This window comes from Nerophis ophidion, linkage group LG06 (assembly GCF_033978795.1).
Source record: "Nerophis ophidion isolate RoL-2023_Sa linkage group LG06, RoL_Noph_v1.0, whole genome shotgun sequence".
Taxonomy (NCBI): Eukaryota; Metazoa; Chordata; class Actinopteri; order Syngnathiformes; family Syngnathidae; genus Nerophis; species Nerophis ophidion.
In genome coordinates, this window is record NC_084616.1 from 42648734 (window position 1) to 42676067 (window position 27334).

General features: G+C 39.3%; 1 protein-coding gene across 1 annotated transcript in view; it reads left to right on the forward strand.

Moving 5' to 3' along the window:
• Positions 1-24015, forward strand: part of LOC133554735 (N-terminal EF-hand calcium-binding protein 1-like) — a 44879-nt gene extending 20864 nt beyond the window's left edge. The window contains exons 3-12 of the mRNA XM_061903826.1: positions 1671-1779; positions 3138-3163; positions 3241-3338; positions 11497-11755; positions 11835-11914; positions 13778-13831; positions 19671-19783; positions 19884-19961; positions 20065-20156; positions 21790-24015. Coding sequence (XP_061759810.1) covers positions 1671-1779; positions 3138-3163; positions 3241-3338; positions 11497-11755; positions 11835-11914; positions 13778-13831; positions 19671-19783; positions 19884-19961; positions 20065-20156; positions 21790-21818 — 938 coding nt within the window. The 3' untranslated portion in view covers positions 21819-24015. The remainder of the gene's footprint in view (positions 1-1670; positions 1780-3137; positions 3164-3240; positions 3339-11496; positions 11756-11834; positions 11915-13777; positions 13832-19670; positions 19784-19883; positions 19962-20064; positions 20157-21789) is intronic.
• The last annotated feature ends 3319 nt before the right edge of the window (positions 24016-27334 follow it).

Sequence of the window (27334 nt, forward strand, 5' to 3'; positions counted from 1 at the left end):
CCTGTGGGGAGTGCTCAGAGAGTATGGGGTATCGGACTGTCTGATTGTGGGGGTCCGCTCCCTGTATGATCAGTGTCAGAGCTTGGTCTGCATTGCCAGCAGTAAGTCTGAGACTTTTCCAGTAAGGGTTGGACTCCGCCAAGGCTGCCCTTTGTCACCGATTCTGTTTATAACTTTTATGGACAGAATTTCTAGTCGCAGTCAAGGCGTTGAGGGGATCCGGTTTGGTGGCTGCAGTATTAGGTCTCTGGTTTTTGCAGATGATGTGGTCCTGATGGCTTCATCTGGCCGGGATCTTCAGCTCTCACTGGATCAGTTCGCAGCCGAGTGTGAAGCAACTGGGACACGAATCGGCACCTCCAAGTCCGAGTCCATGGTTCTCACCCGGAAAAGGGCGGAGTGCCATCTCCGGGTTGGGGAGGAGACCCTTCCTCAAGTGGAGGAGTTCAAGTACCTTGGAGTTTTGTTCATGAGTGAGGGGAGAGTGGATCGTGAGATCGACAGGCAGATCGGTGCGGCGTCTTCAGTAATGCGGACGCTGTATCGATCCGTTGTGGTGAAGAAGGAGCTGAGCCGGAAGGCAAAGCTCTCAATTCACCGGTCGATCTACATTCCCATCCTCACCTATGGTCATGAGCTTTGGGTCACGACCGAAAGGACGAGATCACGGGTACAAGCGGCCGAAATGAGTTTCCTCCGCCGGGTGGCGGGACTCTCCCTTAGAGACAGGGTGAGAAGCTCTGTCATCCGGGGGAGAGCTCAAAGTAAAGCCGCTTCTCCTCCACATCGAGAGGTGTTTCGGGCACGTCCGACCGGTAGGAGGCCACGGGGAAGACCCAGGACACGTTGGGAAGAGTATGTCTCCCGGCTGGGCTGGGAACGCCTCGGGATTCCCCGGGAAGAGCTGGACAAAGTGGCTGGGGAGAGGAGAGTCTGGGCTCCCATGCTTAGGCTGATGCCCCCGCGACCCGACCTCGGATAAGCAGAAGAAGATGGATGGATGGATTTTAGATCACTAAATAACCAAACATTTGGAGAATTAGTGTGCAGACTTGTGTGTGGACTAAAACATATTTATTTGGACTATTATCTCCCTCTGTTAATTGTTTTCTTTGATTTACATTACTGTATTCATGTTTACTTAATTACAAACAAGAGTACTCACATTTCAGTGTCAGTCCACTTATAATTATTTTCTCGCTACTATAAGAAAATGTGTTTCACTTTGGTTAGATTTTCAGAAGTATAGGAAAAGAGTCAGTCAGACATTGGTATTAAATAATTATATATTTGTTTTTACTGCGAAAAGGCATTGTCTTCTCGTACTGGTAGGAAGTGAAAGCTGCTCTTATCAAGTAACAGATGATATCATTTACTTTGCTCTCAGACAAGTCAGAGGGAGTTCTGCTGCCTGGCAAACATCCCTGAGTGGTGTGTGCTCGTCGAGCAAAGCAGGCAAGATGACAGCGAGATCTTATTAGTGTGTGAGATGTTCCTTCTGTACGAGCTCTCAAACCCCCTGAGATGCTGCTTAGCTTCCTCATACATATTCTCTTTGGGTTTTTTTTACTTCAATCTTGCCAAGGATTGAACAGTGTTTTTTGTTTTCCATGAATATGCTGCAGAACCAGTCATGATACAACCTGGTTGCAATGTTGTGGTATTTTCAGATGACGGGAAGCTGTCCTTGGAGGAGTTCCAGTCATACTTCAGCGACGGCGTCCTCACAGAGGAGCAGATGCAGGAGCTTTATTATTCAATCGACAGGCAGCACACAGAGTAAGATCCTCCTGATTTTAATCGTCTTTATGTTCTGCTGCTGTCTGTAGTGCCTCCTGCTGCAGAAATATTTCCTTACGTTACAATGTATGCTCACTTATGACGTTTAAAGGCCTACTGAAACCCACTACTACCGACCACGCAGTCTGATAGTTTATATATCAATGATGAAATATTAACATTGCAACAATTGTGAGTGACGCAAGCCACCCTGCACACAACCTGTTCAGTCTCCTTCCCTCTGGAAGAAGATACAAGAGCCTCCGCTCCCGCGCCACCAGACTCACCAACAGCTGTCACCACCAGGCTGTTAGGCTGCTGACTTGACTTGACATGCCAATACGGCCTTTTTAGTTTACTAAATTGCAATTTTAAATTTCCCGCGAAGTGTCCTATTGAAAACGTCGCGGAATGCTGACGTGAACGCCTGACGTCATGGACTGTTAGGAAATATTAGCGCTGCGCACACACACAGCTAAAAGTCGTCTGCTTTAACCGCATAATTATACAATATTCTGGACATCTGTGTTGCTGAATCTTTTGCAATTTGTTCAAATAATAATGGAGAGGTCAAAGTAGAAAGATGGAGTTGAGAAGCTTTAGCCACACAAACACACGGTGATTCCCGGAGGTGAAACTTTACTATGGATCAGAGCGGTCAAGCGAACATGGTTCCCGACCAAATGTCAACCAGCCGCCTCTTACCGGGGATCAGCTGAGCTTGTGCCGTCTGTACAGCTGCCGTCGACTTCCATTAGACACTGTCCTCAAGACACCGGTGGATCCACCCTTCCGACTATCAGGTACTATTAAACTCACTAAAACACTAGCAACACAATAGAAAGATAAGGGATTTCACAGAATTATCCTAGTAAATGCGTCTAAAAACATCTGAATCCGTCCCAATGCAATCGCGTTTTTTTTTTTTTTTTCTAGTCTGTCGATATCAATATCCTCAAACACGAATCTTTCATCCTTGCTCAAATTAATGGGGGAATTGTCAATTTCTCGGTCCGAATAGCTCTTTTTGTTGTAGGCTCCCATTAAAAACAATGTAAGGATGTGAGGAGCCATCAACGGTTGACGTTATCGTCTGCGACTTCCGGTAAAGGCAGGGCTTTTCTGTTAACGGCCAAAAGTTGTGAACTTTATCGTTGATGTTCTCTACTGAATCGTTTCAGCAAAAATATGGCAATATCGCGAAATGATCAAGTATGACACATAGAATGGACCTGCTATCCCCGTTTAAATAAGAAAATCTCATTTCAGTAGGCCTTTAAGGTTTGTGGCAAACTGATGAATAATGGACTTACAAATAGAACAATGTCTGAAAGTTCTATTTCTTTTTCTTCATATAGCAACATGGACATCGACAAACTCTCAGGTACGCATATTATTTACATGTATTGTATTTCAGAAACCTTATTTAATTTTAGTTTTTGCCAAATATTTCCATTTCAGAGTACTTCAGTCCACATGTGGGGGAGTACGTCAGTGTCCTGTCTGCTTTGGAAAAGTTGAATGTGGCTATTTTAAAGGCCATGGATAAAACTAAAGAGGTGAGTTGACTTTCCACTTTGATGTCTCACACTACAGTATGTGGAGAATAATACTGAATAAATATATCATCAATTCATCCTTATCCTGGAAAATGATATACTTTCAATATTGGTGGACTAGCCTTCTTTAAATGCATGTTAAAGGGCTTATCTAATGCTGACAACCATGACACTGATTTCATAGTACTGGACCTAAAATGATGTTTAGAGGTAAAATTCCCTATAAAATGGACACAGTAGTGTATTTATTTTAGACTTGTTTTGTAATGACTTTCAGCACACTTTGGAACGCTCACTTTTAGTTCCAAAATGTGGGTGGGCCTGCATCAGCCTACTGACGTCACCCTACAGAAGACTGGTGGCAATTTTATATTACATAGTTTGTGATTTGGTAAAATGTTCATCCCGAATCACGGTATTTTTACGCAGAAATTATTTTTTGAGTTTTTTTTGTTAATTTTCAAAAATATGCAATATCCTCCAAACCCTTTTATACACTCTGAAATTCCTGTATGTGTGCAGTGGGTTTATCGAAAAAGAGTATAAATGCTTCCAAATATTTAAAAATATTGTGTTCAGAAGCAAGCAGCATGAATCTTATTTTCTTTAATTCAAGATTCAATAGCACATCACTTATCCAATGAGAAAGGATCGGTGGGGAAGCCTCCTTCCATTCTAGTAAAATTAAACCATGTGCCAGTAATGTGGTAAATGAGAATTGCCTGTCCCACCCCTCTGGTAAAACTCCAACTAGAAAAATCAATGGGTCTGGAGCAATTTTAATTCTGACAAGGGTAGATAGGGAATCAAAAGTGCCCTACCAAAAAGGTTACAGGCTTTGACAGGACCAAAACATATGGGACAGCGTTGCATCCAACACGTAACTCCAATCGCATGGTGGGCTAATTTGTGGGAAGAGTTTGGCTGATTTGGTCTTGAGGTAATGCGCTCGATGCACCACTTTAAATTTAATAAGAACGTGTCGAGCACACATTGAAGATGTGTGACCCCCCCTTCCCGAACCTTGGTCCATGTTCCAACATCTATTTATATTTGGAAATCCTTTGCCCATTCTCTTTTAATTTTCGAAAGTGAAAATAATTTTTTAGTAGAAATTAATCATAGTATTTACAAGATTGTCCCTTTTCTTGTTGGGTCAAGTGACATATATCAACAACGGGGGGTCTGTTAGAGAACTAATGATGCTTTTAACACAGTTTTTAATTTGCAGGTTTATGCGGTTTACATGTGTTTTTTAATCTTTGCAAAAGAAGCAAATCAAATATTAAAAAAAGTTTTTCAGGCACCTCTCAGACCACATCAAAGGCTCTGACAATTTTTGAAGGTACAGTATAAATACAAGTATATGACTCAATTTCACTGGGCTGAAAAGATAAATGCTAATCAGATCAAGTATTTTGTTCAACTGAAAAATAATTCGTAGTGTGTGCTTTACTATTGGTTTGCTTATGAACAAATCGTCTGTTAAAGGCGATGGTAACTCTGGCAGTGATGAAGAAGGGCACGACAATGCTTTTATTCTTACCCATATGGGGCTGTTCTTTTTAAGGCGGTAGGTAGTGTGACCAATACATCATACAGTTTATATTAGCGGCCCAATAATATGATTGAAAATTTTGGAGATCCAAGCCTCTTTGATGAATTCTTTCATGCATACGTTTGTAATTCAAACAAATGATGAAATATAGTAAGATGCATTGTTGCAGGTTGTGGGAATACAACAAAAGAAGGGGTCAGCCTGCAAACATTTCCAAATTAATATGAGGAAAGAATGGAGCTCTTCAAATTGACTCATGCGATGCACTAAGCAAGAAGAGTGTAAGAAGAAGGGTTTTGGTCTGAGTTTGGATGGAAAAAATGTAAAAGACTCAAATGTGATCCCGAAAATCAGGAGCACTCTTGACAGGAAAAAAGACGGAGACCGGACCTGAGGAAAAATTGAGAAAGAAGAGCAGACCCGCACTCATCAACGAGAGAAAATAAAACTTTTGGTTTGATACTATTTTACATCCTCTTCTACTAATGTTTTCCCCAAGGGAAAGCTGAAAGAGCATTAAGGAAACACAGGCTACAGTGTCTATGGAAAAGGAATTGGAGGAGCGGGGAAGTTCCGAAATGGTGATTTGTTTTATATGTAGCCATGGTCCTTTGTGTGTTTGTTGAGTCTGTAGGCCTGGATTCACTCTGCATGCTGTGGCAAAGGAACAGAGTTTATCTTTCTGGGAGTTGTTGACAGGGAAGGAGTTTGTTTAGCGTTCGCTGCACCGTCCTCGAGGGGAGTCTTGAAGCAACGACCTTGCCACGTCAGAACCCGGGAAAACAATCAAGATTTGAATGGTTGTGTTTGAGCCATTAAAAACAAACTTTTTACTCTAATTTTCTATTTCTGGTCCTCAAATTCATCCTGCAGGGCAGACTATCTGAAATGGCGATGTATGTATATGTAGCCATGGTCCATGGTGTGTGGTAATTCTGTAGGCCTGGGTTCACTCTGTATGCTGTAGCAAAGGAACAGAGTTTATCTTTTTGGATGTTGTTGACAGGGAAGGAGTCTGTTTCCTGTTCGCTGCACCGTCCTCGAGGGGAGTCTTGAAGCAACGACCTTGCCACATCAGAACCGGGGAAAACAATAAAGATTTGAATGGTTGTGTTTCAGCCAGTTATAACACACTTCTTACTCGGTAATTGTCTATTTCTGGTCCTCAAATTCATCTTGCTGGGCAGACGGTCTGAAATGGCGATATATGTATATTTAGCCTTGGTCCATGGTGTGTGTGGTAAGTCTGTAGACCTGGATTCACTCTGTATGCTGTGGCAAAGGAACAGAGTTTATCTTTCTGGGAGTTGTTGACAGGGAAGGAGTTTGTTTCGCGTTTGCTGCACCGTCCTCGAGGGGAGTCTTGAAGCAACGACCTTGCCACATCAGAACCGGGGAAAACAATAAAGATTTGAATGGTTGTGTTTCAGCCAGTAAAAACACACTTCTTACTTGGTAATTGTCTTCTTCTGGTCCTCAAATTCATCCTGCAAGGCAGACGGTCTGATGTTATCCAAAATCACAAAAGTCTGAGTTTCCACAGTTCTGCCTGCATCCTCCAAACATCTGTGGCAGCTTTGGGGAACTCCTCTTCTCCCAAGAGTTCCTTGTGTGTCCAGCAACATCCGTTCGGACAGGACAGACAGGTTATACTGAAAATGAGGTCGAAAATATGTTGATCGGTCAGTTGATCAATACTATTGTTTAGATTTTGGAGAACAGTGCAAAAAGAGGCAACTAGAAAGGTAAACAAGACAGGACAAGACAAAGAGGCAAGCAGGGCAGACACGGCAATTGGAAGGAAAATCTATAATTTCCCCTTATTGAAAATATATAAGGGGAAATTGGCTCCAATTCTATAGATGACGTCTCACCAACTATATCAAGTCTGGCGATGGAAAGGGGGCATTTCGGGTACAGTTAGTTATCTACCCATTGCTCAAAAACTACTGGATAATATGGAAAATGAGTGCCGGATTAATTTTCAGGAGCAAAAAGAAAACATCTGGATGCTATAGATCTTTTAACCTCTGTCCATTTGTCCAGCCATTACCACAGGCGGGTGGGAAAAAGGAATTCCTTATTGTTACTTTAATCTGAGGATGGCAGATGAATCAATCAAAACATACATTTTAGGTACTACTCTATGTTAGCGTTTACGAAATATGGAAAGACTTCCTCATGTTTGCTTATTTAAGTAAAAATCAGTGTAAAATGTAAACAAAACTTCTTCTGGCAACGCATTTTATGTTATTGCTGTTATATTTTATACTCAGACGGGGAGTGTTGACACAGCCCATTTGTCATTATATTGATTTTGTTCCTTCCCGGACTCACTAAGTAAACATGTCATCCGTCTCATCCCAATAAGGTTAAATATTTTTTTCTTTTACATATTTTGTGTATTTTGCCATTACTCTTATATCCTGCTCTAAAAGATTTACAGAGACACAACCTTCATCAGCTTTAAAATGTGGAATGTGCTAATTAGACCGTTGTGACTGCTGCCATGAGTGTATATTTCATGAGACGTAGAGGGGATTAAAGATCTGGAGCCTAATAGCTCTATTTGCGTTGTTTTCCACAAATGGAGCTCAATTTCAAACAACTTCCTCTGAGATCAAATTTATAGTGTGTCTCCCTTCTTGTCCCCCTCAACTACTGGCCCCTTGTTTGTCAGCGGCAAAATGAAGGGAATAATGAATAGACTGTTAATATGGAGAGGAATGTCGGCACTGATCTTTTCACTACAATGTGCAGGGACTTACTTTGTGTTTCCTGTGCTGGTAAGATGAACAATGAATTCCAGTCGTGCAGCATCGATGACATAAACACAAACAGACAAAGCACACAGCAAACAGACTCCTCTGACGTCACATGACCTCCACATTTTTTTTTTATCCTCTCTCGTTTTATTCAAACCCGGCACACAGCATCTGTGTTCACCCAGATGCCGCAGCATTCGGGCAAAGAAGAAAAATGTCATCCAGTGACAACAAATTCAGTTATGTTTTAATGTTACAGGAATAAAATGGTATTTTCTAAAAAATAAAGATGTGGAATAATTTTGTAATTTATTGATTTAAAAAGCCATAATCTTACATTAATATTGTAATAATAAATAGTGGTGTTGGTACGAGTCATAATTATATGAGAATAAAGTCTAAGTACAGTACTAAAAGATAGAAGTCTTAATGTTACAGAAGATTTCTTTAACAATAAATAAAGTAGTTTTTCTCAAAAATACAGTCAAATATTTTTATGAAATAGTCTGAATGTTACAAGAACAAAGTTTTATTTTGTAATATATATATATGTGTGTGTGTGTGTGTATATATATATATATATATATATACACACATATGTATATAACATTACAATAATATTGTTATATATTATTGATAAATGTTGTAATAATATTATAAGATTATTGTGGACGTACTAAAAAAAAATGTTGGAATAATATTTAACAATAGTCTTGTCCTCAGTACTAAGAGAATAAAGTCAAATATTTCTACAAAAAAGTCTGATGGTTATGAGAAGAATACTAATCGGTTTTCCCTTCCGAACATTATTATTTCTTAACGCCCCCTGAACCGGCTGCTTGACATTGTATTGCTAGGTTTATTCTTGTACATTTTTAATATTGGAATTTTTTTTTTTTTTTTCCTTGTTTAATTTTTTTCTACTTGTTATTTATTATTTGGGTTTTTATATGGTAATATTACAACATTATTGTTGTAATTGTTATTTGATTAGAATTGTGTTTTGTGATATTATGACGTTTACAAGTACAATTGTTATTTTCAGTAATCCTTACCTTAATGTACATGTAAAATGTACATGTAAACTTACTGATTGCAACATTGTGTCAACATAATTCTTGTAAATATTTAGTTTTGTTTTAATTAAAATATAATATGTATTTATTTTGTATACATTTCAGGATTTGTTTTCTTATAATAGAATTACATTCTTGTTAAATGACTCGTTTTTTAATGTAATATTAAGACTCAAAGGGAAACTGCGCTTTTTTAAAAATGTTGCCTATCATTCACAATCATTATGAAAGTCAAGAACACACGTCTTTTTAATTATTTTTTAGAATTTTAAAGATGATAAAGACACTTGCAAAATGTGGCTAATTGGAGTCACCATTGTAGCTTTCAAAACCCTAAAACAACTTAAAAATCCTCCATCAACATTTTAGATACGTGTTGTATGTCTACATATAAATGTAGTAACAGACACGTTCATAAAAATATGTAATATGTTCAATATTTACCGTATATTGGTCATTTTATGCATCATCTGAACTTCTTTCCTCAGCGCATTTATTTCCGTTTCAACAGCATCGCACTTCCGACTTCCCACAACAAATAGGTGGTTTTACTTACAAACGAGAGTGTGTTGTAATCATAGCGGAGTTGGTAACAGACAGCAAAGGTGACTATTTTTGGACAAATGAGGATTCGCAAACTTATCTTTTTGAAGCTGAATATATGGAGGATGAACTTCTGCTTATAGAAAAGAGCACAAACACAGGGTGAAAAGTTGAAGCAGACGCAAGCCGAAAAAGTGAGGTTGGCGAGATTTTACTGTGTAAATGTGGAACTTGGAGCCAAGCTATGCGTACATATATAGCGTGCTTACCCAAAGTCAACTTGAAAAAAATTCCCCGGCCAGCTTGACCAAACTTAATGCGAATGCCTTAGCACAGTGGTTCTCAAATGGGGGAACGCGTACCCCTGGGGGTACTTGAAGGTATGCCAAGGAGTACGTGAATTTTTTTTTTTTAATTCTAAAAATAGCAACAATTCAAAAATCCTTTATAAATATATTTATTGAATAATACTTCAACAAAATATGAATGTAAGTTCATAAACTGTGAAAATAAATGCAACAATGCAATATTCATTTTTGTGGACATGTTCCATACATAAAGTTAAAGTACCAATGTTTGTCACACACACACTAGGTGTGGTGTAATTTGTCCTCTGCATTTGACCCATCACCCTTGATCACTCCATGGGAAGTGAGGGGAGCAGTGGGCAGCAGCGGTGCCATACCCGGGAATAATTTATGGTGATTTTACCCCCAATTCCAACCTCTGATGCTAAGTGCCAGGCAGGGAGGCAATTGGTCCCATATTTTTTATAGTCTTTGGTATGACTCGGCCGGGGTTTGAACCACAACCTATCAATCTCAGGGCGGACACTCTAACCACTAGGCCACTGAGTAGGGATTTGGCCCCGCGATGAGGTGGCGACATGTCCAGGGTGTACGCCGCCTTCCGCCTGATTGTAGCTGAGATAGGCAACAGCGCCCCCCGTGTCCCCAAAAGGGAATAAGCGGTAGAAAATGGATGTATGTATGTATGTTCCATAAATATTTCTTTTTTTGTGAAGAAATGTTTAGAATTAAGTTGATGAATCCAGATGGATCTCTATTACAATCCCCAAAGAGGGCACTTTAAGTTGATGATTACTTCTATGTGTAGAAATCTTTATTTATAATCGAATCACTCGTTTATTTTTCAACAAGTTTTTAGTTATTTTCATATCTTTTTTTCTAAATAGTTCAAGAAAGACCACTACATATGAGCAATATTTTGCACTGTGATACAATTTAATAAATCGGAAACTGATGACATAGTGCTGTATTTTACTTCTTTATCTCTTTTTTTCAACCAAAAATGCTTTGCTCTGATTAGGGGGTACTTGAATTGAAAAAATGTTCACAGGGGGTACATCACTGAAAAAAGGTTGAGAACCACTGCCTTAGCATGTCGTTCTAAGACAATATCTTACTACACTAGAAAAATAGTTTCTCAGTGTTCGCTATTACAATAACAATCTTGCTACAGTTTAGTTATTATACATTTTACGGAACGTAAATGATGTATTTTTGGCACTTTTTGGATACATTTTTAAAGTAATTTAGCGGCAATATCGATTGCTCCCATTAGCTTGAATGCCAGCCACCAAGAACGAGACGATTTTTACAGATCCGAATGGAAAAAAGAAAACCTTATGTCTCTCATTAGGATTGTGAACGATGGGCAAAATAAAAATAAAAAAGTATAGTACCCCTTCAATTAATTTTTCTATGACGTCTAAAGTTTGTGGGTTTTTTTGTTCTGAAAATTACTGTTAAATGCACTAAGTGTCCCCAATGGTAGTGTGTAATATCCTCTAGTATTGTGTGTTGCCATGTGGCTTACACTCTCACTAGAACTTCTGGTCTAAAAGCTTTTATAGTGCAGGAAAACACAAAAACGATGCAATAAATGGAGTAGAATGTCCCTCGAGATAAAAAAGGAAACATTGGCTGAGGTGTCGCAGCTCCTTTGTCGTCACAGTGAAGTAGTGCTGCTATAAGATTTTGTGGTTTTTGTCTCGTTCATTCGTTTTTAAGTCTAGGGCTTAAGAGAATGCTGGGATTTATTTGTTTGTTTGAGTGAACAGTGAAGATCGGTCTCACCCTGAGGAACATTTGACAATATAGAGTTCTGTTAAATACAACTAAAAAACACTCAAGATGCACAACGAAAATGTTGTTTATTGGTATATTTGTTCCTTTTTTTCTCCTACCATGCAGGAGTATCAGGGCTCCTCAGTGCTGGGTCAGTTTGTGACACGCTTCCTGCTCAGGGAGACCTCCACCCAGCTGCAGTCCCTGCAGTCATCATTGGACTGTGCCATGGAGGCTGTGCACGACCAAGGCTGCACTGGCAGGAGGACAGTGAAGAAACCAGAGAACCTGCCCATCCAGAGGGTGACCAAACGTCCGGGCCGACGCATCCAGAAGAACATGTGTCTCTCCCCGACGGACCCTTACTCTGGCATGCTGACCACAGGTGTGTTCCATCGACTAGGACAATGTGTTGTATTTAAGTGTGACGTTAGACTAAGAATCATGTTGATGTTGTGTTTTAGGGGTCAGCGTGGAGTCAGAGTACCATTGGGGCTCCCAGGTTGACCAGTTGGAGCATCTCATAGATAAGCTGGACTGTGAGGTTGGTATGGAATCAATATTATTATGTCCTTTTAGCAACAATGCACTAAAATAGACAATGTTATTCACTATAAAACTCGTAAAATAAATCAGATTCAGCTTAGTTGGGGGTGCAATGCTGTTAAACAGTACTGCTAATCATTGTCATGATCATATGTTACTGGGCAGATTGATTGGACTCCACTCTAGCACAATAAGATATTAGTATTTGAGATGAGTACTAAATTTTGTACTTGGCAGTACTACATCTTCCATCCATCCATTTTCTACCGCTTATTCCCTTTTGGGGTCGCGGAGGACGCTGGCGCCTATCTCAGCTACAATTGGGCGGAAGGCGGTGTACACCCTGGACAAGTCGCCACCTCATCGCAGGGCCAATACAGATAGACAGACAACATTCACACTCACATTCACACACATAGTACCTATTCACACATATTTCGACACCTTTTCTTTGCCTGTGCAGTCATGTCCAGTTGCAGCCTCAAGCACTTGGCCGGGAAACAAGCAGTCAAGGACTCACAGCGGACACAGCTGGATTGCCTCTAGATATTTTGACATTTCAAAGCAACAACAAGATGCTCAAAAGTACACTACTGCTATCTAATGTCTAGGAATTGTAACTGCATGCAAAGTCTACTCTAAAATACAGTACATCACTTGCAAATGAGACACAGAAATGCAATATAAAAACTGGACAATGCTAAAATACAAGAAATTGAGAACAATGAAGTAATTTATCAACATATTTGAACAAACACAAAAGTACCGGCAATTGGTACAGTTGAGTATTGATTTCCAGAATCTTGGAATTGGTAGAGTATGTATTCAAAAGTGAATGGTACCCATCCCTAATTAGTACGGATGTAACAGTGTCAAAATCTCACGGTTCGATATTATCACGGTATTTTAGGCCATGGTACTATAATACTGTGGTATATGTCCTTAAAAGATGGAAAAATGTAACAGTGTGTAAAATGAAGTGGCAGAAATGTGTAGGATCAACACACTTACTGTAATTGAACACAAACACGATGCTAAAATGTTCTTATCATATTTTTTTACTACAAACATGTATCTTTAAGTGCAAATTATTGAGAAGCAAATTTTTGTTTGACACCGTCGTGCGTCACGGCATTATTGTGAAGGCTTTGAAATCAAAATACAGCGGTATCTACAATACTGTTATACCCCTACTAATTTGTATAATCGTTTACTCATTTGGAGAACTCCGCTGTCACATAATGCAGTAAAGGGGGAAGGAGAGTTGGCAAGTAGAAGAGACTTGAATATACTTAATAGAATACCTTTACCATCCCTATTGCTGCTACTAGTGATTTTAATAATAGAACTTCAAATACACGCGTGTTACTCGCTGCAGTTGAGTAGACACAGTCAAAATCAATCACTCTGTATTAAATATGAAACTCATAGGAAATATATAATAATAAAAATTAATTAGATTACAGGGTACAAGAAATTAATTAAAAGAGAGACCCACAGTGCCACAGTTTTTCTTTTTTTCCCTAAAACAACAAAGAAAGGTTTTTGTGGGTTGTTTTATGCCGTTGCAAAAATACCTTGCAAAATATCTTCTCGCTTCAATCAAACATATGCACTCAAAATTGACACCTTTTCCCAAGATAGATCCTGTCTGCATCAGGAGGAAATTGGGTCCCATGCTAAGACTCCCGTAATGACATTTCCTTATCTTCTTTTTGCAGACAGGAGTTTATTATAACCACAGCTCTAACGTTTAATATACATTTGGCCATATCCTCCTTGTGAGGGCCAAAGCTTTGTGCTTGGATGTGATAAGTCATACTTTGGCTTGTGTATGACTCAAATATCTCTACCTTCTCAGAGTCCACATTTGGAACCTCTCAAAGAAGACACACTGGCAGGGACGTATAAATCGGTAAGTCGAGTAACAATATATGGTCATTATTATGTTTTTGGTTTTTTTAAATAGATCTGATTTATCATCCACTGCTGAACTCGATCCCGCTCATGTCGCCAACCTATGTTGAACAAGTCATCAAGACTTGACCCCGATAACCCTCATGTTGTCGTTACTATTATTAAAAATTGCTCGCTTGAAATACTTTGCATGGTTAACCACCTTCCTTGACAATAATAAAATTGTTCTGTATATGTCAGCATGTTCCTTATTATCACTAAGCAGCTTACCACATCATAACTACTGTCTAGCTGTACAGCATTAAAACACGCACACAATTTGGTGCAAAATAAGCTTCAAAATAAAAGCATAAAATTATTAACTTGCATTATAGACTTGTTTTTTTTTAATATTTTAGATAGTTAGCTCCTGGTGAGATTTGTGCAGTACGATAGCTTCATTAAAATTGTCATGTTAGTGAAGATATCTACAAACCCCGTTTCCATATGAGTTGGGAAATTGTGTTAGATGTAAATATAAACGGAATACAATGATTTGTAAATCATTTTCAACCCATATTCTGTTGAATATGCTACAAAGACAACATATTTGTTATTCAAACTGATTAACCTTTTTTTTGCAAATAATTATTAACTTTTGAATTTGATGCCAGCAACACGTGACAAAGAAGTTGAGAAAGGTGGAAATAAATACTGATAAAGTTGAGGAATGCTCATCAAACACTTAAATGGAACATCCCACAGGTGGGCAGGCTAATTGGGAACAGGTGGGTGCCATGATTGCCGTGCGTCATGCGCGTGTTATTATGTCTGACACCGCAGCCGCCTTTTCTCCTTTGTTTACTGAGTACATGCAGAGTATATCACACCCTGCAGACACTGAACAATTGATGCACTCTTTTCTTTCGACATGTTCTAAGATTCTGGATAGTATAGCGCCCCTCAGAGCTATACGTCCCAAACCAAAACAGGAACCTTGGCTCAATGAAACCACACGCACAGCTCGGCGTGAGTGGCGAAGGGCGGAGCGCAAGTGGAAAGGGGGTCACTTGGAAGTCTCCTATCAAATTTTAAAAGAAAACTGTCGAAATTATCAAAGTGTGGTTAAAGCAGAGAAAACAAAATATTTGTCAGACTTAATTTTAAATAGCATCAGTAAGCCACGTGTTCTTTTTAATGCTATTAGTAATGTTCTTAAACCGAATCCAGCCACTTCACTGGAGATGACAAGTGAAACATGTGAAAAATTTCTCTCCTTTTTTAATGATAAGGTTGCTTCTATTCGGGCAAATCTTTCTCGTTTTCCATTAAGTTTTAATGTGGCCACTCAGTGCTCGACTGTGTTCTGTCCCTTTGAGCCTGTGTCCATGCCTAAACTTACAGGAATAGTCGGCAAGCTAAAACCCTCATCATGTTCCACAGACCCAGTCCCCCCTCGCTTTTTTAAAGAAATCTGGGACACTATTGATTCGTCTGTTAGGAACATTATCGACAGCAGCTTGATTTCTGGCTGTGTCCCATCCTTTTGTAAAAAAGCTGTTGTTGAGCCTTTGATTAAAAAACCAGGTCTTGATCCGACAAGTTTGTCAAATTATCAGCCCATTTCCAAATTACCTTTTGTGTCAAAGATTTTGGAGAAATGTGTTCTGGCACAACTGCAGCCTTTTTTAGATGAAAATAGCACTTTAGATCCATTTCAGTCTGGATACAAAGCTTTGCACAGTACTGAATCTGCACTTTTAAAGGTTTTTAATGATTTGCTTTTAATGTCTGATTCTGGCAGCTCTGCCATTTTAGTGCTTTTAGATCTTACAGCTGCCTTTGACACAGTCGACCACACAATTCTTTTACACCGGCTGAGAGACTGTGTGGGTGTCAGGGGGACTGCGTTAGAGTGGTTCAGATAAATGGGTTAAATGATAAATGGGTTGTACTTGTAGATCTTACCTGTCTGAGAGGTCCTTCTCTGTCAGGCTGGGGGACGCCACCTCCTCTTCTGCCCCGCTTTACTGTGGTGTCCCCCAAGGATTTATTTTAGGCCCCATCCTGTTCGCTCTTTATCTCCTCCCTCTTGGAGATATTTTTAAGAAACATGGAGTGTTTTATCACTTTTATGCAGATGACTGCCAAATTTATATGCCGATTTCAAAAAGCCACGGCCCCCTTACACCCCTTCTTAACTGTCCATGTGACGTCAAGGCTTGGTTAGCCCAGAATTTTTTAATAATGAATGAGGGAAAAACGGAAATTTTAGTTTTTGGTCCGGCCCTTACTGACTTGGGACCATTGCAAAATTATGTGCGTCCCAAAGTCACCAGCCTTGGCGTCACTATAGACAGCGATTTTAAACTAGACAAACAAGTCAATGGCGTTTTAAAATCGTGTTTTTATCACCTTCGTCTATTAGTAAAGGTTAAACGATGAGGTGGCGACTGGTCCAGGGTGTAACCTGCCTTCCGCCCGATTGTAGCTGAGATAGGCGCCAGCGCCCCCCGCGACCCCGAAAGGGAATAAGCGGTAGAAAATGGATGGATGGATAAACCGTTTTTATCTTTTAACCTTTTTGAACAAGTCGTGCATGCTTTTATTTCAAGTCGCCTGGACTACTGCAATGCACTTTATGCTGGCATTAGCCAAAAAGCTCTCTCCCGGTTGCAGTTAGTCCAGAACGCGGCAGCACGACTTTTAACAGGGGCCAGGAAACGCCAGCATATAACCCCAATTCTTCAGAGTTTGCACTGGCTCCCTGTTCATTTTAGAATTGATTTTAAAACATTGCTGTTTGTTTTTAAATCTTTACATGGACTGGCACCTGAATATATCTCGGACCTCATCCAAATTTACATCCCTGCGCGCGCTCTGAGGTCCGAAAGCCAGCTCCAGCTTGTGGTGCCCAAGACCAGACTTAAGACCAGGGGAGACAGGGCCTTCTCTGTGGTCGGCCCTAAGCTCTGGAACACTCTGCCGCTCCATGTTCAAACTGCTTCCACAGTGGAGTGTTTTAAGTCTCGTCTTAAGACCCACTTTTATTCTTTGGCTTTTAACACTACGTGAGTTGTGTGGTCCTCTGTCCTCTGTTGTCCTCTGTGTTTTTTATACACTTTTATCTTTATTTTACTGTTTTAATTGATTTTACCCTTTAAAGTAGTTTTTAATCATATTTGTTTTTATATTGTTTTTATTGGTTTTATTTTTATTCATTTTTTGTTTTATTCAGTCATTGGTGGAGCATAATATTGTTTTTAACATGGCTGTGCAGCACTTTGGAAACGTTATTGTTGTTTAAATGTGCTATATAAATAAAGTGGATTGGATTGGATTGGATGATTGGGTATAAAAGCAGCTTACATGAAATGCTAAGTAATTCACAAACAAGGATGGGGCGAGGTTCACCACTTTGTAAGCAAATTGTCGAGCAGTTTTAGAACAACATTTCTCAACGAGCTATTGCAAGGAATTGAGGGATTTTACCATCTACGGTCCATAAAATCATCAAAAGGTTCAGAGAATTTGGAGAAATCACTGCACGTAAGCGATGATATTACGGACTTTTGTTCCATTAGACGGCACTGTATCAAAAACCGACATCAATCCCTAAAGGATATCACCAGATGGGCTCAGGAACACTTCATAAAACCACTGTCAGTAACTACAGTTGGTCTCTACATCTGTAAGTGCAAGTTAAAACTCTACAATGCAAAGCCAAACCCATTTATCAACAAAATCCTGAAACGCCGCCGGCTTAGCTGGGCCCGAGCTCACCTTAGATGGACTGATGGAAAGTAGAAAGGTGTTCTGTGGTCTGACGAGTCCACATTTCAAATTATATTTGGAAACAAAGGACGTGGTGTCTTATAGAACAAAGAGGAAAATAACCATTCGGATTGTTATAGGCACAAAGTTCAAAAGCCAGCATCTGTGATGGTATGGGGGTGTATTAGTGCCCAAGGCATGGGTAACTTACACATCTGTGAAGGCACCATTAATGCTGAAAGGTCCATACAGATTTTGGAGCAACATATGTTGTCATCCAAGCAACGTTATTATTTCAGCAAGACAAGTGTTACAACAGCGTGGCTTCGTAATAAAAGAGTGTGGGTACTTTCCTGGCCCGCCTGCAGTCCAGACCTGTCTCCCATCGAAAATGTGGGGCACATTATGAAGCATAAAATACGACAGCAGAGATCCCGGACTGTTGAACGACTGAAGTACTACATAAAACAAGAATGGGAAAGAATTCCACTTTCAAAGCTTCAACAATTAGTTTCTTCAGTTCCCAAATGTTTATTGAGTGTTTTTAAAAGAAAAGGTGATGTAACACAGTGGTGAACATGCCCTTTCCCAACTACTTTGGCACGTGTTGCAGCCATGAAATTCTAAGTTAATTATTATTTGCAAAAAAAAAATAAGATTATGAGTTTGAACATCAAATATGGGTTGAAAAGGATTTGCAAATCATTGTATTCCGTTTATATTTACATCTCACACAATTTCCCAACTCATATGGAAACAGGGTTTTTAATACAATAACCACATTAGCTAAATTAGATAGGAGTATAAATTATTCTCATGTTGGCAGATGATTGTACACAACTCCACAATGTGCACAAAATGCACAGTATTTTTTTTTTCAAGCTGATACGATAACTTATTGTTTTACAAAACCAATACCAATAACCAATAACTCATTTATTGTTCTTTAAATGTAGATTTGACTGTAGTTTTTGCACTCCTGTAGGTGAGACAAACTGAAGGAGTAAAGAATAGGGGTGCTGATTTATTTTTACAAAAATTCTTGTTTATTCAGTTTCTAAATAAATTCATAATTTTAAAAAATCTATGAAAACGTTTTTTTTGTTTTTTTTAAATACTTTGTGCTTACCCGCTACGTCAACAGCCAGAATGAGAATTAGTAACTTTTAACTTGTTTTGAAAAGATTGTATTAATAATAGGTACACCAAACTACATATTGCAAAATTGTTTTGAATCGAGAATCGTGTCGAATAGAGAATGGATTCTGAATTGAATCGTCACCCCAAGAATTAGAATCGAATCGTGAGTTGTTGTATGATTTACATCCCTAGTGAAAACGTTCCGCACTACCGACGCCATGTTTGTTTATACTGTGAGGTCAGTGAGTTTAAGGGAAGTTAGGACCTCCTACAAGGTAGAAGCGCTTGATTTGTTCACCCTAAACCACCTCCGGCCCAATATAAGTAATCTTGCCTAATTGGAGCATTTTTTCTTCATTATTTGATCTATTTTTAATGTTATCGGATATATCAATTGGACATATTTTTAATGTTATCGGATTTATCGATATGATGTGATAATTCCTAATATCGGTCTGACAATTATCATATGCCTATACATGTAAATGGTAAGTGGTAAATTGGTTGTACTTGTATAGCGCTTTTCTACCCCTTTTTTAAGGAGCCCAAAACGCTTTGACAGTAATTCCACATTCGCCCATTCACACACACATTCACACACTGACAGCGGGAGCTGCCATGCAAGGCGCTCACCAGGACCCATCAGAAGCAAGGGTGAAGTGTCTTGCCCAAGGACACAACGGACGTGACCAGGATGGTAAGAGGTGGGGATTGAACCAGTAACCCTCATGTTAGTGATTCATACTCCACAATTCAATGCAGCTTGCCAACTCTTCTTCTCTTTTGAGCTGGCTCTGACCAGCAGGCAAACACGACTGCCTACTATAGCCAAACCCCTATATCACAGCCTAGAACCATACACAATGCGCAATACAATGTCAATCAGCCAGTTCAAGGGGAGTTAAGAATTAATATTATGTTTGTTTCTCTTGCTGCCTGTCTAGAACATTCTTCTGGTCCAAAGACAAATGTCAGTGAAGGAACAAGACGTAGAGAACTTTCAACAAGCTCTGAAGATCTACATAGAGGCCAGCACTGGACAACACGACAACCTGCAGTCAGTGCCTTTGTCTACATCTGGCTTTAAATGATTTCTGTCTTGCAATATAGCCTTCACTGCCCTTTATTTTTCTCTTTGCCCTCTTCTCTTGCTTTAGCATTTCAGTCCAGAACTTACCAGACAGATCTTGCTTCATCATGTACGAATTTTGGCAGGATCGCCTCTCCTGGATGAGGTGAGATCACTCGGTAGCGATTAAACATCTTAAAATTTCATCTCTTGATTTGAGGCAAAGGGCAGACTGTCTGTAACTAAGGTGTGTTGTCTTCCTTTCACAGCTTCCTGCAATCGACCATCAGTAAGACGTTCCAGCGCTGCATCATCGACTCACTGGAAGAGCCAGAGATTGTCTCCACTATGCTCCTCCCAGGTAAAGAAAAAAAAAACAAAAAAAAACAAAAAAAAACTGACACATTAGATCATTGGTTACTTTTGTAGCCATAGTATTAAACTCTGTACTATAGTCAGCATGCTCGCCTCTCATGCCGGCAACCTGGGTTCGCACCCCGCTTGGAGCAGTAGGAAACAACGTACAACACCTCTAAACTTGGTTTCCTTTTCTTTGAGTTTTGCCACTCCACTTTTATGGTAATATGAAGGGCCCTTCATCGTAAGAATGCTCACCTATCTTGTACTCTGTTGACAAGTGACGGATGACTTTGGTGGACGGTTGACGACTATTTTACCCAGAATACTGTTGGAGCCAATATCGTAGACCCACTTGTAACGTCGCACATTGCAAAGTGAAATGTAAGAGTGAAATAAAGCCAGGTGTACTTCTCGAACCAAAGTGGTCAAGTGGTTCACTGCCTAGATAGGGAGATAGATAGATAGTACTTTATTGATTCCTTCAGGGGAGTTCCCTCAGGAAAAAATAAAATTCCAGCAGCAGTGTACAGAATTTAGATCAAATTTGAAAAGTAAATAATGGGGATATAAATGGAAACAAAATAGAAAAATACTACAATAAGAGTAAAACAAAAAAAAGCAACAATGAGAATAAAAATATAACAGTAAAATAAGAATATAACATGAGAAACTAGGCAGTAGTGACCATGTTATGAAAAAAGTATTGCACTGTTATTGTTTTGCATCCCCTGTCATCCTTGTAGCCCCCCTCTCCCAGAGAGGAGTTGTACAGTCTAATGGCGTGTGGGACAAAGGAGTTTTTGAGTCTATTAGTCCTACACTTGGGATGAAGCAGTCTAGCTCTGAACAGGCTCTTCTGGCTACTGATAACGCTATGCAGAGGGTGACTGGCATCATCCAGGATGCTCACTAGTTTGTCAACAGTCCTCTTCTCTGCCACCGTCACCAGTGAGTCCAGTTGTATTCCCATGGTAGAAATTGCCCGCTTGATCGGTTTCTCCAGTCTGGAGCTGTACCTCTTAGATGTACTGTCCCCCCAGCACACTGCGATGTAGTACATAACACTGGCAACCACTGACTGGTAGTACATCCACAAGAGTTTTTTTTACAGATGTTGAAGGAGCGCAGCCTCTTCAGGAAGAACAGCCTGTCCTGTCCTTTCCCGTACGAGCCTAATGAGGCTTCATCTGACCATCACGAGGAATCACGTACTTACATATATACATACATCGGTAGCCAATCAATCGGCACATCCCAAATAGTATTTAACATTTAGAAAGCCAGTAGAGTTGCATCAAACACTTTTCATTAAGATTCACAAACCGGAATAATTAAACGTTTCATCACAGCTGGTATTGCGCTCAAACTGTTGCGGTACTTTTTTGGAAAAAAAAAAGTCCTAGTATCCAATATCCAGCTGCTGAAGTGCTTCTTCAGGCTGTATGTCGGCTACTTAATGCAGCTACTGCCTCTCTGTTGGACTGCAGTACTGCACGTTACTTCTAAAAAGTTCCCAAAAGTGAAATTCAAATTCAAGACTTTTTAGAAAACATTTAGGGCTTGAACCCAGGTAGCCGGCCCCAAACACCGCCCCTGACTGTAACCGCAATAACCACTTACTTTTTCTTAAACAGCTTCCTGGTGGATTATGAACAACAACTGACGGAGCAAAGCTGCTTTGGATCAGCGCAGATTTGAAGAGAAAATGGGATTTGTTTTTGTTGCTCTTTTCTTAAAGATATTCTCATTTTCCTCAAGGCATGTTGGCCAGAATATTTGTCGCAAAGCTTTGCTTCAATGTATAAAATGATGAAACCAAGCTTGAATAGAAGATAATGCAATACTTAATTGAGAAATCAGGATGAATAGTAATAATATTGATGGAGCACACCTCTTACTCTTAATTTATTAGAAGCACAAAACACTGACAATAATGCATGATTTCCTATAGATACTACTTTGTCATTTTATGTCATGCTAAAATAAGAAATTCAACTTAAAGGCCTACTGAAATGAGATTTTCTTATTTAAACGGGGATAGCAGGTCTATTCTATGTGTCATACTTGATCATTTCCCGATATTGCCACATTTTTGCTGAAAGGATTTAGTAGAGAACATCGACGATAAAGTTCGCAAAGTTTGGTGCTGATAAAAAAGCCTTGCCTTTACCGGAAGTCGCAGACGATGAGTAAGGGTGAGGGCTCCTCACGTCCTCACATTGTTTTTAATGGAAGCCTCCAGCAGCAAGAGCTATTCGGACCGAGAAAACGACAATTTCCCCATTAATTTGAGCGAGGATGAAAGATTCGTGGATGATGATATTGATAGCGAAGGAATAGAAAAATAAATAAAAAATAAAATAAAATAAAACGCAACGGCTCCGGGCGGTGGCAGTGTGAGCGTTTCAGATGTAATTAGACACATTTACTAGGATAATCCTGGAAGACCCCTTATCTGCTTATTGTTTTAATAGTGTTTTAGTGAGATTGTAAAGACATACCTCGAGGTCGAATGGCTGCGGTGAACACACAGTGTCTCAGAGAGAAGCCGAGGAGCCAAGCTCACAGCTGCCTTTTAAACAGCTACTGCAGGAGGACAAATAATCCAAGGATGTCTCCGGTAAGATATATATCACAATTTTCCCATCCAAAAACATGCTGGTTGACGTAGAGAAACATGTTCGCTTGACCGCTCTGTGTTAAAAACAAAGAAACACCGGCTGTGTCTCGGTGCTAAAGACAGCTGCAATCCACCGCTTTCCACCAACAGCATTGTTCTTTATAGTCTCCATTATTAATTGAACAAATTAAAAAAGATTCAGCAACACAAATGTCCAAATTACTGTGTAATTATGCGATGAAAAGAGACGACTTTCAGCTGTAACTGGTGCTGAGCTAATATTTCCTGACAGTCAGTGATGTCACGCGCACACGTCATCATTCCGCCACGTTTTCAACAAGAAACTCCGTGGGAAATTTAAAATTGCAATTTAGTAAACTAAACCAGCCGTATTGGTATGTGTTGCAATGTTAATATTTCATCATTGATATATAAACTATCAGACTGCGTGGTCGGTAGTAGTGGGTTTCAGTAGGCCTTTAACTCCAATTTTGAATATTAATAAAAATGAGTTATTCTCATTTCGTTTTGTCCAAGTTGTGATCTTGTGTGCTACTATTGCTATCTAGCCTCTTTCTGCTAATGGATGAAAACATCCTCGAGATTAGACAAAAAAATGTTACTGACAATAATGATCCATATGTAATTATTTATTCTCTTTTGTCACACTTGCACTTTAGGGGAAAAAACATGGACTTAATTGTTCAAACAGGTAGATTTAATGTAGATTGTAAATGTATTTTAAGTGAGTTTCACTTTAAATACAGCAACATTAGCTGACAATTAACACCTTAGTAACCAAATAACATAAAACTCAAAAGCCAGTGTTATAACCAGTGGACACTCAAGTAGATGTTTATATTTTGGATGCAGAAAGTGTTGTGTGTAATGACACTAGAGAATACAAGTCTATTGTGTAATCATCAATGAAAGTAGTTCACATAAGTCCATGTACAGTTTGATGGTTGCTACTACTTTAATGTGATGCGTGTTTACAGTCTGTGCATGATGTATAAATCATAGAGAAAATATGTCAAGCTTTTTAATTTAATATTTGATCAAGAATGTGAAATTGTTCTGTGGATGTTCTGTTTGTTTTTTGGCATGAAATAAAATTAATGACATGCACAAAATGTTGACATACATGCATAATGGACTATTTGCAAACTTCCGAAAGAAGTGCAAACTTCCGAAAGAAGTGCACACATAGCTTTCTCCTGGTATTAAAGTATTAACTGAATCCTAAGTAAAGTATTAATATCAAAAGGCAGCATATTATCTGTGGGCATTCATCAATCAAAGCTTTCAAACAAAGTGTATTTATATAACCCTTAATCACAAGTGTCTCAAACAGCTGTGCAAGCCACAACAACATCCTTGACTCAGATCCCACATCAGGGCAAGAAAAAACTCAACCCAATGGTATACAATGAGAAACCTTGGAGGTACAATGGATGGCCCCACTAGCCCATTGGGCTGAGTTTTTTCTTGCCCTTATGTGGGACCTGAGCCAAAATTGTCGTTGGGGCTTGTGCTGCCCTTTGAGACACTTGTAATTAAGGGCTAAATAAATACACTTTGCAGCAGCGCAGAGATGTCCCCAACTGATGCACAGATAAGTTATCCACCCCGGGTCCCGTCGTTGAACAGCTAGCGCAACATCGGTGGTCCCCTAATAACATCTCCACGCAGGAGAGGGGGGCAGAGCAGAAAAGAGACTGCAGATCAACTGGTCTAAAAGGGTTTGATTGATTGATGATTGAAACTTTTATTAGTAGATTGCACAGTACAGTACATTTCCATACAATTGACCACTATATGGTAACACCCGAATAAGTTTTTCAACTTGTTTAAGTCGGGGTCCATGTTAATCAATTCAGGGTACAAATATATACTATCAGCATAATGCAGTCATCATGCAAGTTAATCATTATAGTATATAAATTGAATTATTTACATCATTTAGAATCCGAGGAGTTTTGGTTGATATCAGTACTTCAGTCATCAACAATTGCATCAACAGAGAAATGGACATTGAAACTACTGGGGGGTCTATTTAAAGGCTAGCGTATACGAATGAGCTTTAAGATGAGACTTAAATGCTTCTACTGAGGTAGCATCTCTAACTGTTACTGGTAGGGGATTCCAGAGTACTGGAGCCCGAATGGAAAACGCACTATAGCCCACAGACAGTTTTTGGGCTCTGGGCATCACTAATAAGCCAGAGTTCTTAGTACACAGAGTTCTTGCCGGAACATATGGTACAATACAATCAGCAAGATAGGATGGAGCTAGACTGTTAAGTATTTAGTATTCATAATGTGTATTGAAATGTATGCAGAATGAATTAGTCCTTTTTTTCTTGATGGCACCACACGCAGATGTGTGGCAAGACAACAGGAAATTCAACATGTCTTTAAGCATTACAATTTGGTGACATGTTCATAAATATATGTGATTTATCTGTGAATGGAAATCATTTGATTGGTCTTATCGATTGAGCTCTGTGGCCTACTTTCATCATCCAGCTTTTGGTGGAGTAGATATGGAATGTGGACCTTTTTTCAGGCATGTTGTATATAAATACGTAGAAATGTGAGCCAAGGGAGAAAGAGAGGGTTGAAGAATTTGGAATAGAGGTGAAATAAACCCATCATGCTCATTGAAAAGCAGACTCATTGGGGAATGTGGATATCTTTTGAAGCGTGAGGTGCATGTCGAGGGTGGAAATAAAAGGGTTTTTTTTTTTGAAGAGTGGAGAGAAAGAAAATGGCAGTCAGGAAATAAATAATAGGTGGGAGAAGGGAAATATGGGGGCAGAGGCTCTTTAGGGAAATACATTGTATCGTGCTAGTTTTCATACCAAGATCCACAGGCACATTCTACTGAGATTCATTACATCTCATAAGTCTATTCGACTCCATTGTCGGTGCCTTTGCCAGTTTAAACCCCATACTTATACCACATTGTTTGTTGCAAGTACTTTTTTGCCATACCAGCACATATGGAATGGCACAAAATTTAGTACTAGACTGAACATGGACATATGAATTATGCAACTCTTTGAAGTAATAAACCAGAACATGCATTTAAATGTTTATGAATAAATATACACTATGTGTTCTAACCGTGACTGCGTGGGTCCCCTCCAGGTACTCCGGCTTCCTCCCACTTCCAAAGACATGCACCTGGGGATAGGTTGATTGACAAGACTAAATTGGCCCTAGTGTGTGAATGTGAGTGTGAATGTAGTCTGTCTATATGTGTTGGCCCTGCGATTAAGTGGCGACTTGTCCAGGGCTTACCCTGCCTTCCGCCTGATTGCAGCTGTGATAGGTTCCAGCGCCCCCCTCCAACCCCAAAAGGGACAAGCGGTAGAAAATGGATGGATGGATGGATGGGAGATACGTATATGTAGAATCACCGAAAATATTGGAGAAGAACACCGGTAGTTTGAATTGACTGCGATGAGGTGGCAACTTGTCCGGGGTGTACATCACATTCCCCCCGATTGTAACTGAGATAGGCACCAGCGCCCCACGCAACCCCAAAGGGAATACGCGGTAGGAAATGGATGGATGGATGGATGGAGTTCTGAAGTCGTGCTCTAGCTCAGTGGTTCTCAAATGGGGTCACGCGTACCCCCGGGGGTACTTGAAGGTATGCCAAGGGGTACGTGAGATTTTTCTTAAATATTCTAAAAATAGCAACAATTCAGAAATCCTTCATAAATATATTTATTGAATAATACTTCAACAAAATAGGGATGTAAGTTTATAAATTGTGAAAAGAAATGCAACAATGCAATTTTTCAGTGTTGACAGCTAGATTTTTTATGGAAATGTTCCATAAATATTGATGTTAAAGATTTATTTTTTTGTGAAGAAATGTTTAGAATTAAGTTCATGAATCCAGATGGATCTCTGTTACAATCCCCAAAGAGGGCACTTTAAGTTGATGATTACTTCTATTTGTAGAAATCTTTATTTACAATTGAATAATTTGTTTATTTTCAAACAAGTTTTTAGTTATTTTTTTATCTTTTTTTTCCAAATAGTTCAAGAAAGACCAATACAAATGAGCAATATTTTGCACTGTTATACAATTTAACAAATCAGAAACTGATGACATAGTGCTGTATTTTACTTTTTTATCTCTTTTTTCCAACCCAAAATGCTTTGCTCTGATAAGGGGGTACTTGAATTAAAAAAATGTTCACAGGGAGTACATCACCGAAAAAAGGTTGAGAACCACTGCTTTAGCTCATACATCGAACTCACTTGCCATGAATTGATTATCGTGGACCCCGACTCAAACAAGTTGAAAAAAGTATTCGGGTGTTACCATTTAGTGGTCAATTGTATTGATTGATTGATTGATTGAGACTTTTATTAGTAGATTGCACAGTACAGTACATATTCCGTACAATTGACCACTAAATGGTAACACCCGAATAAGGTTTTTAACTTGTTTAAGTCGGGGTCCACGTTAATCAATTCATGGTACGGAATATGTACTGTACTGTGCAATCTACTAATGCATGTCTCAATCAAACAAAA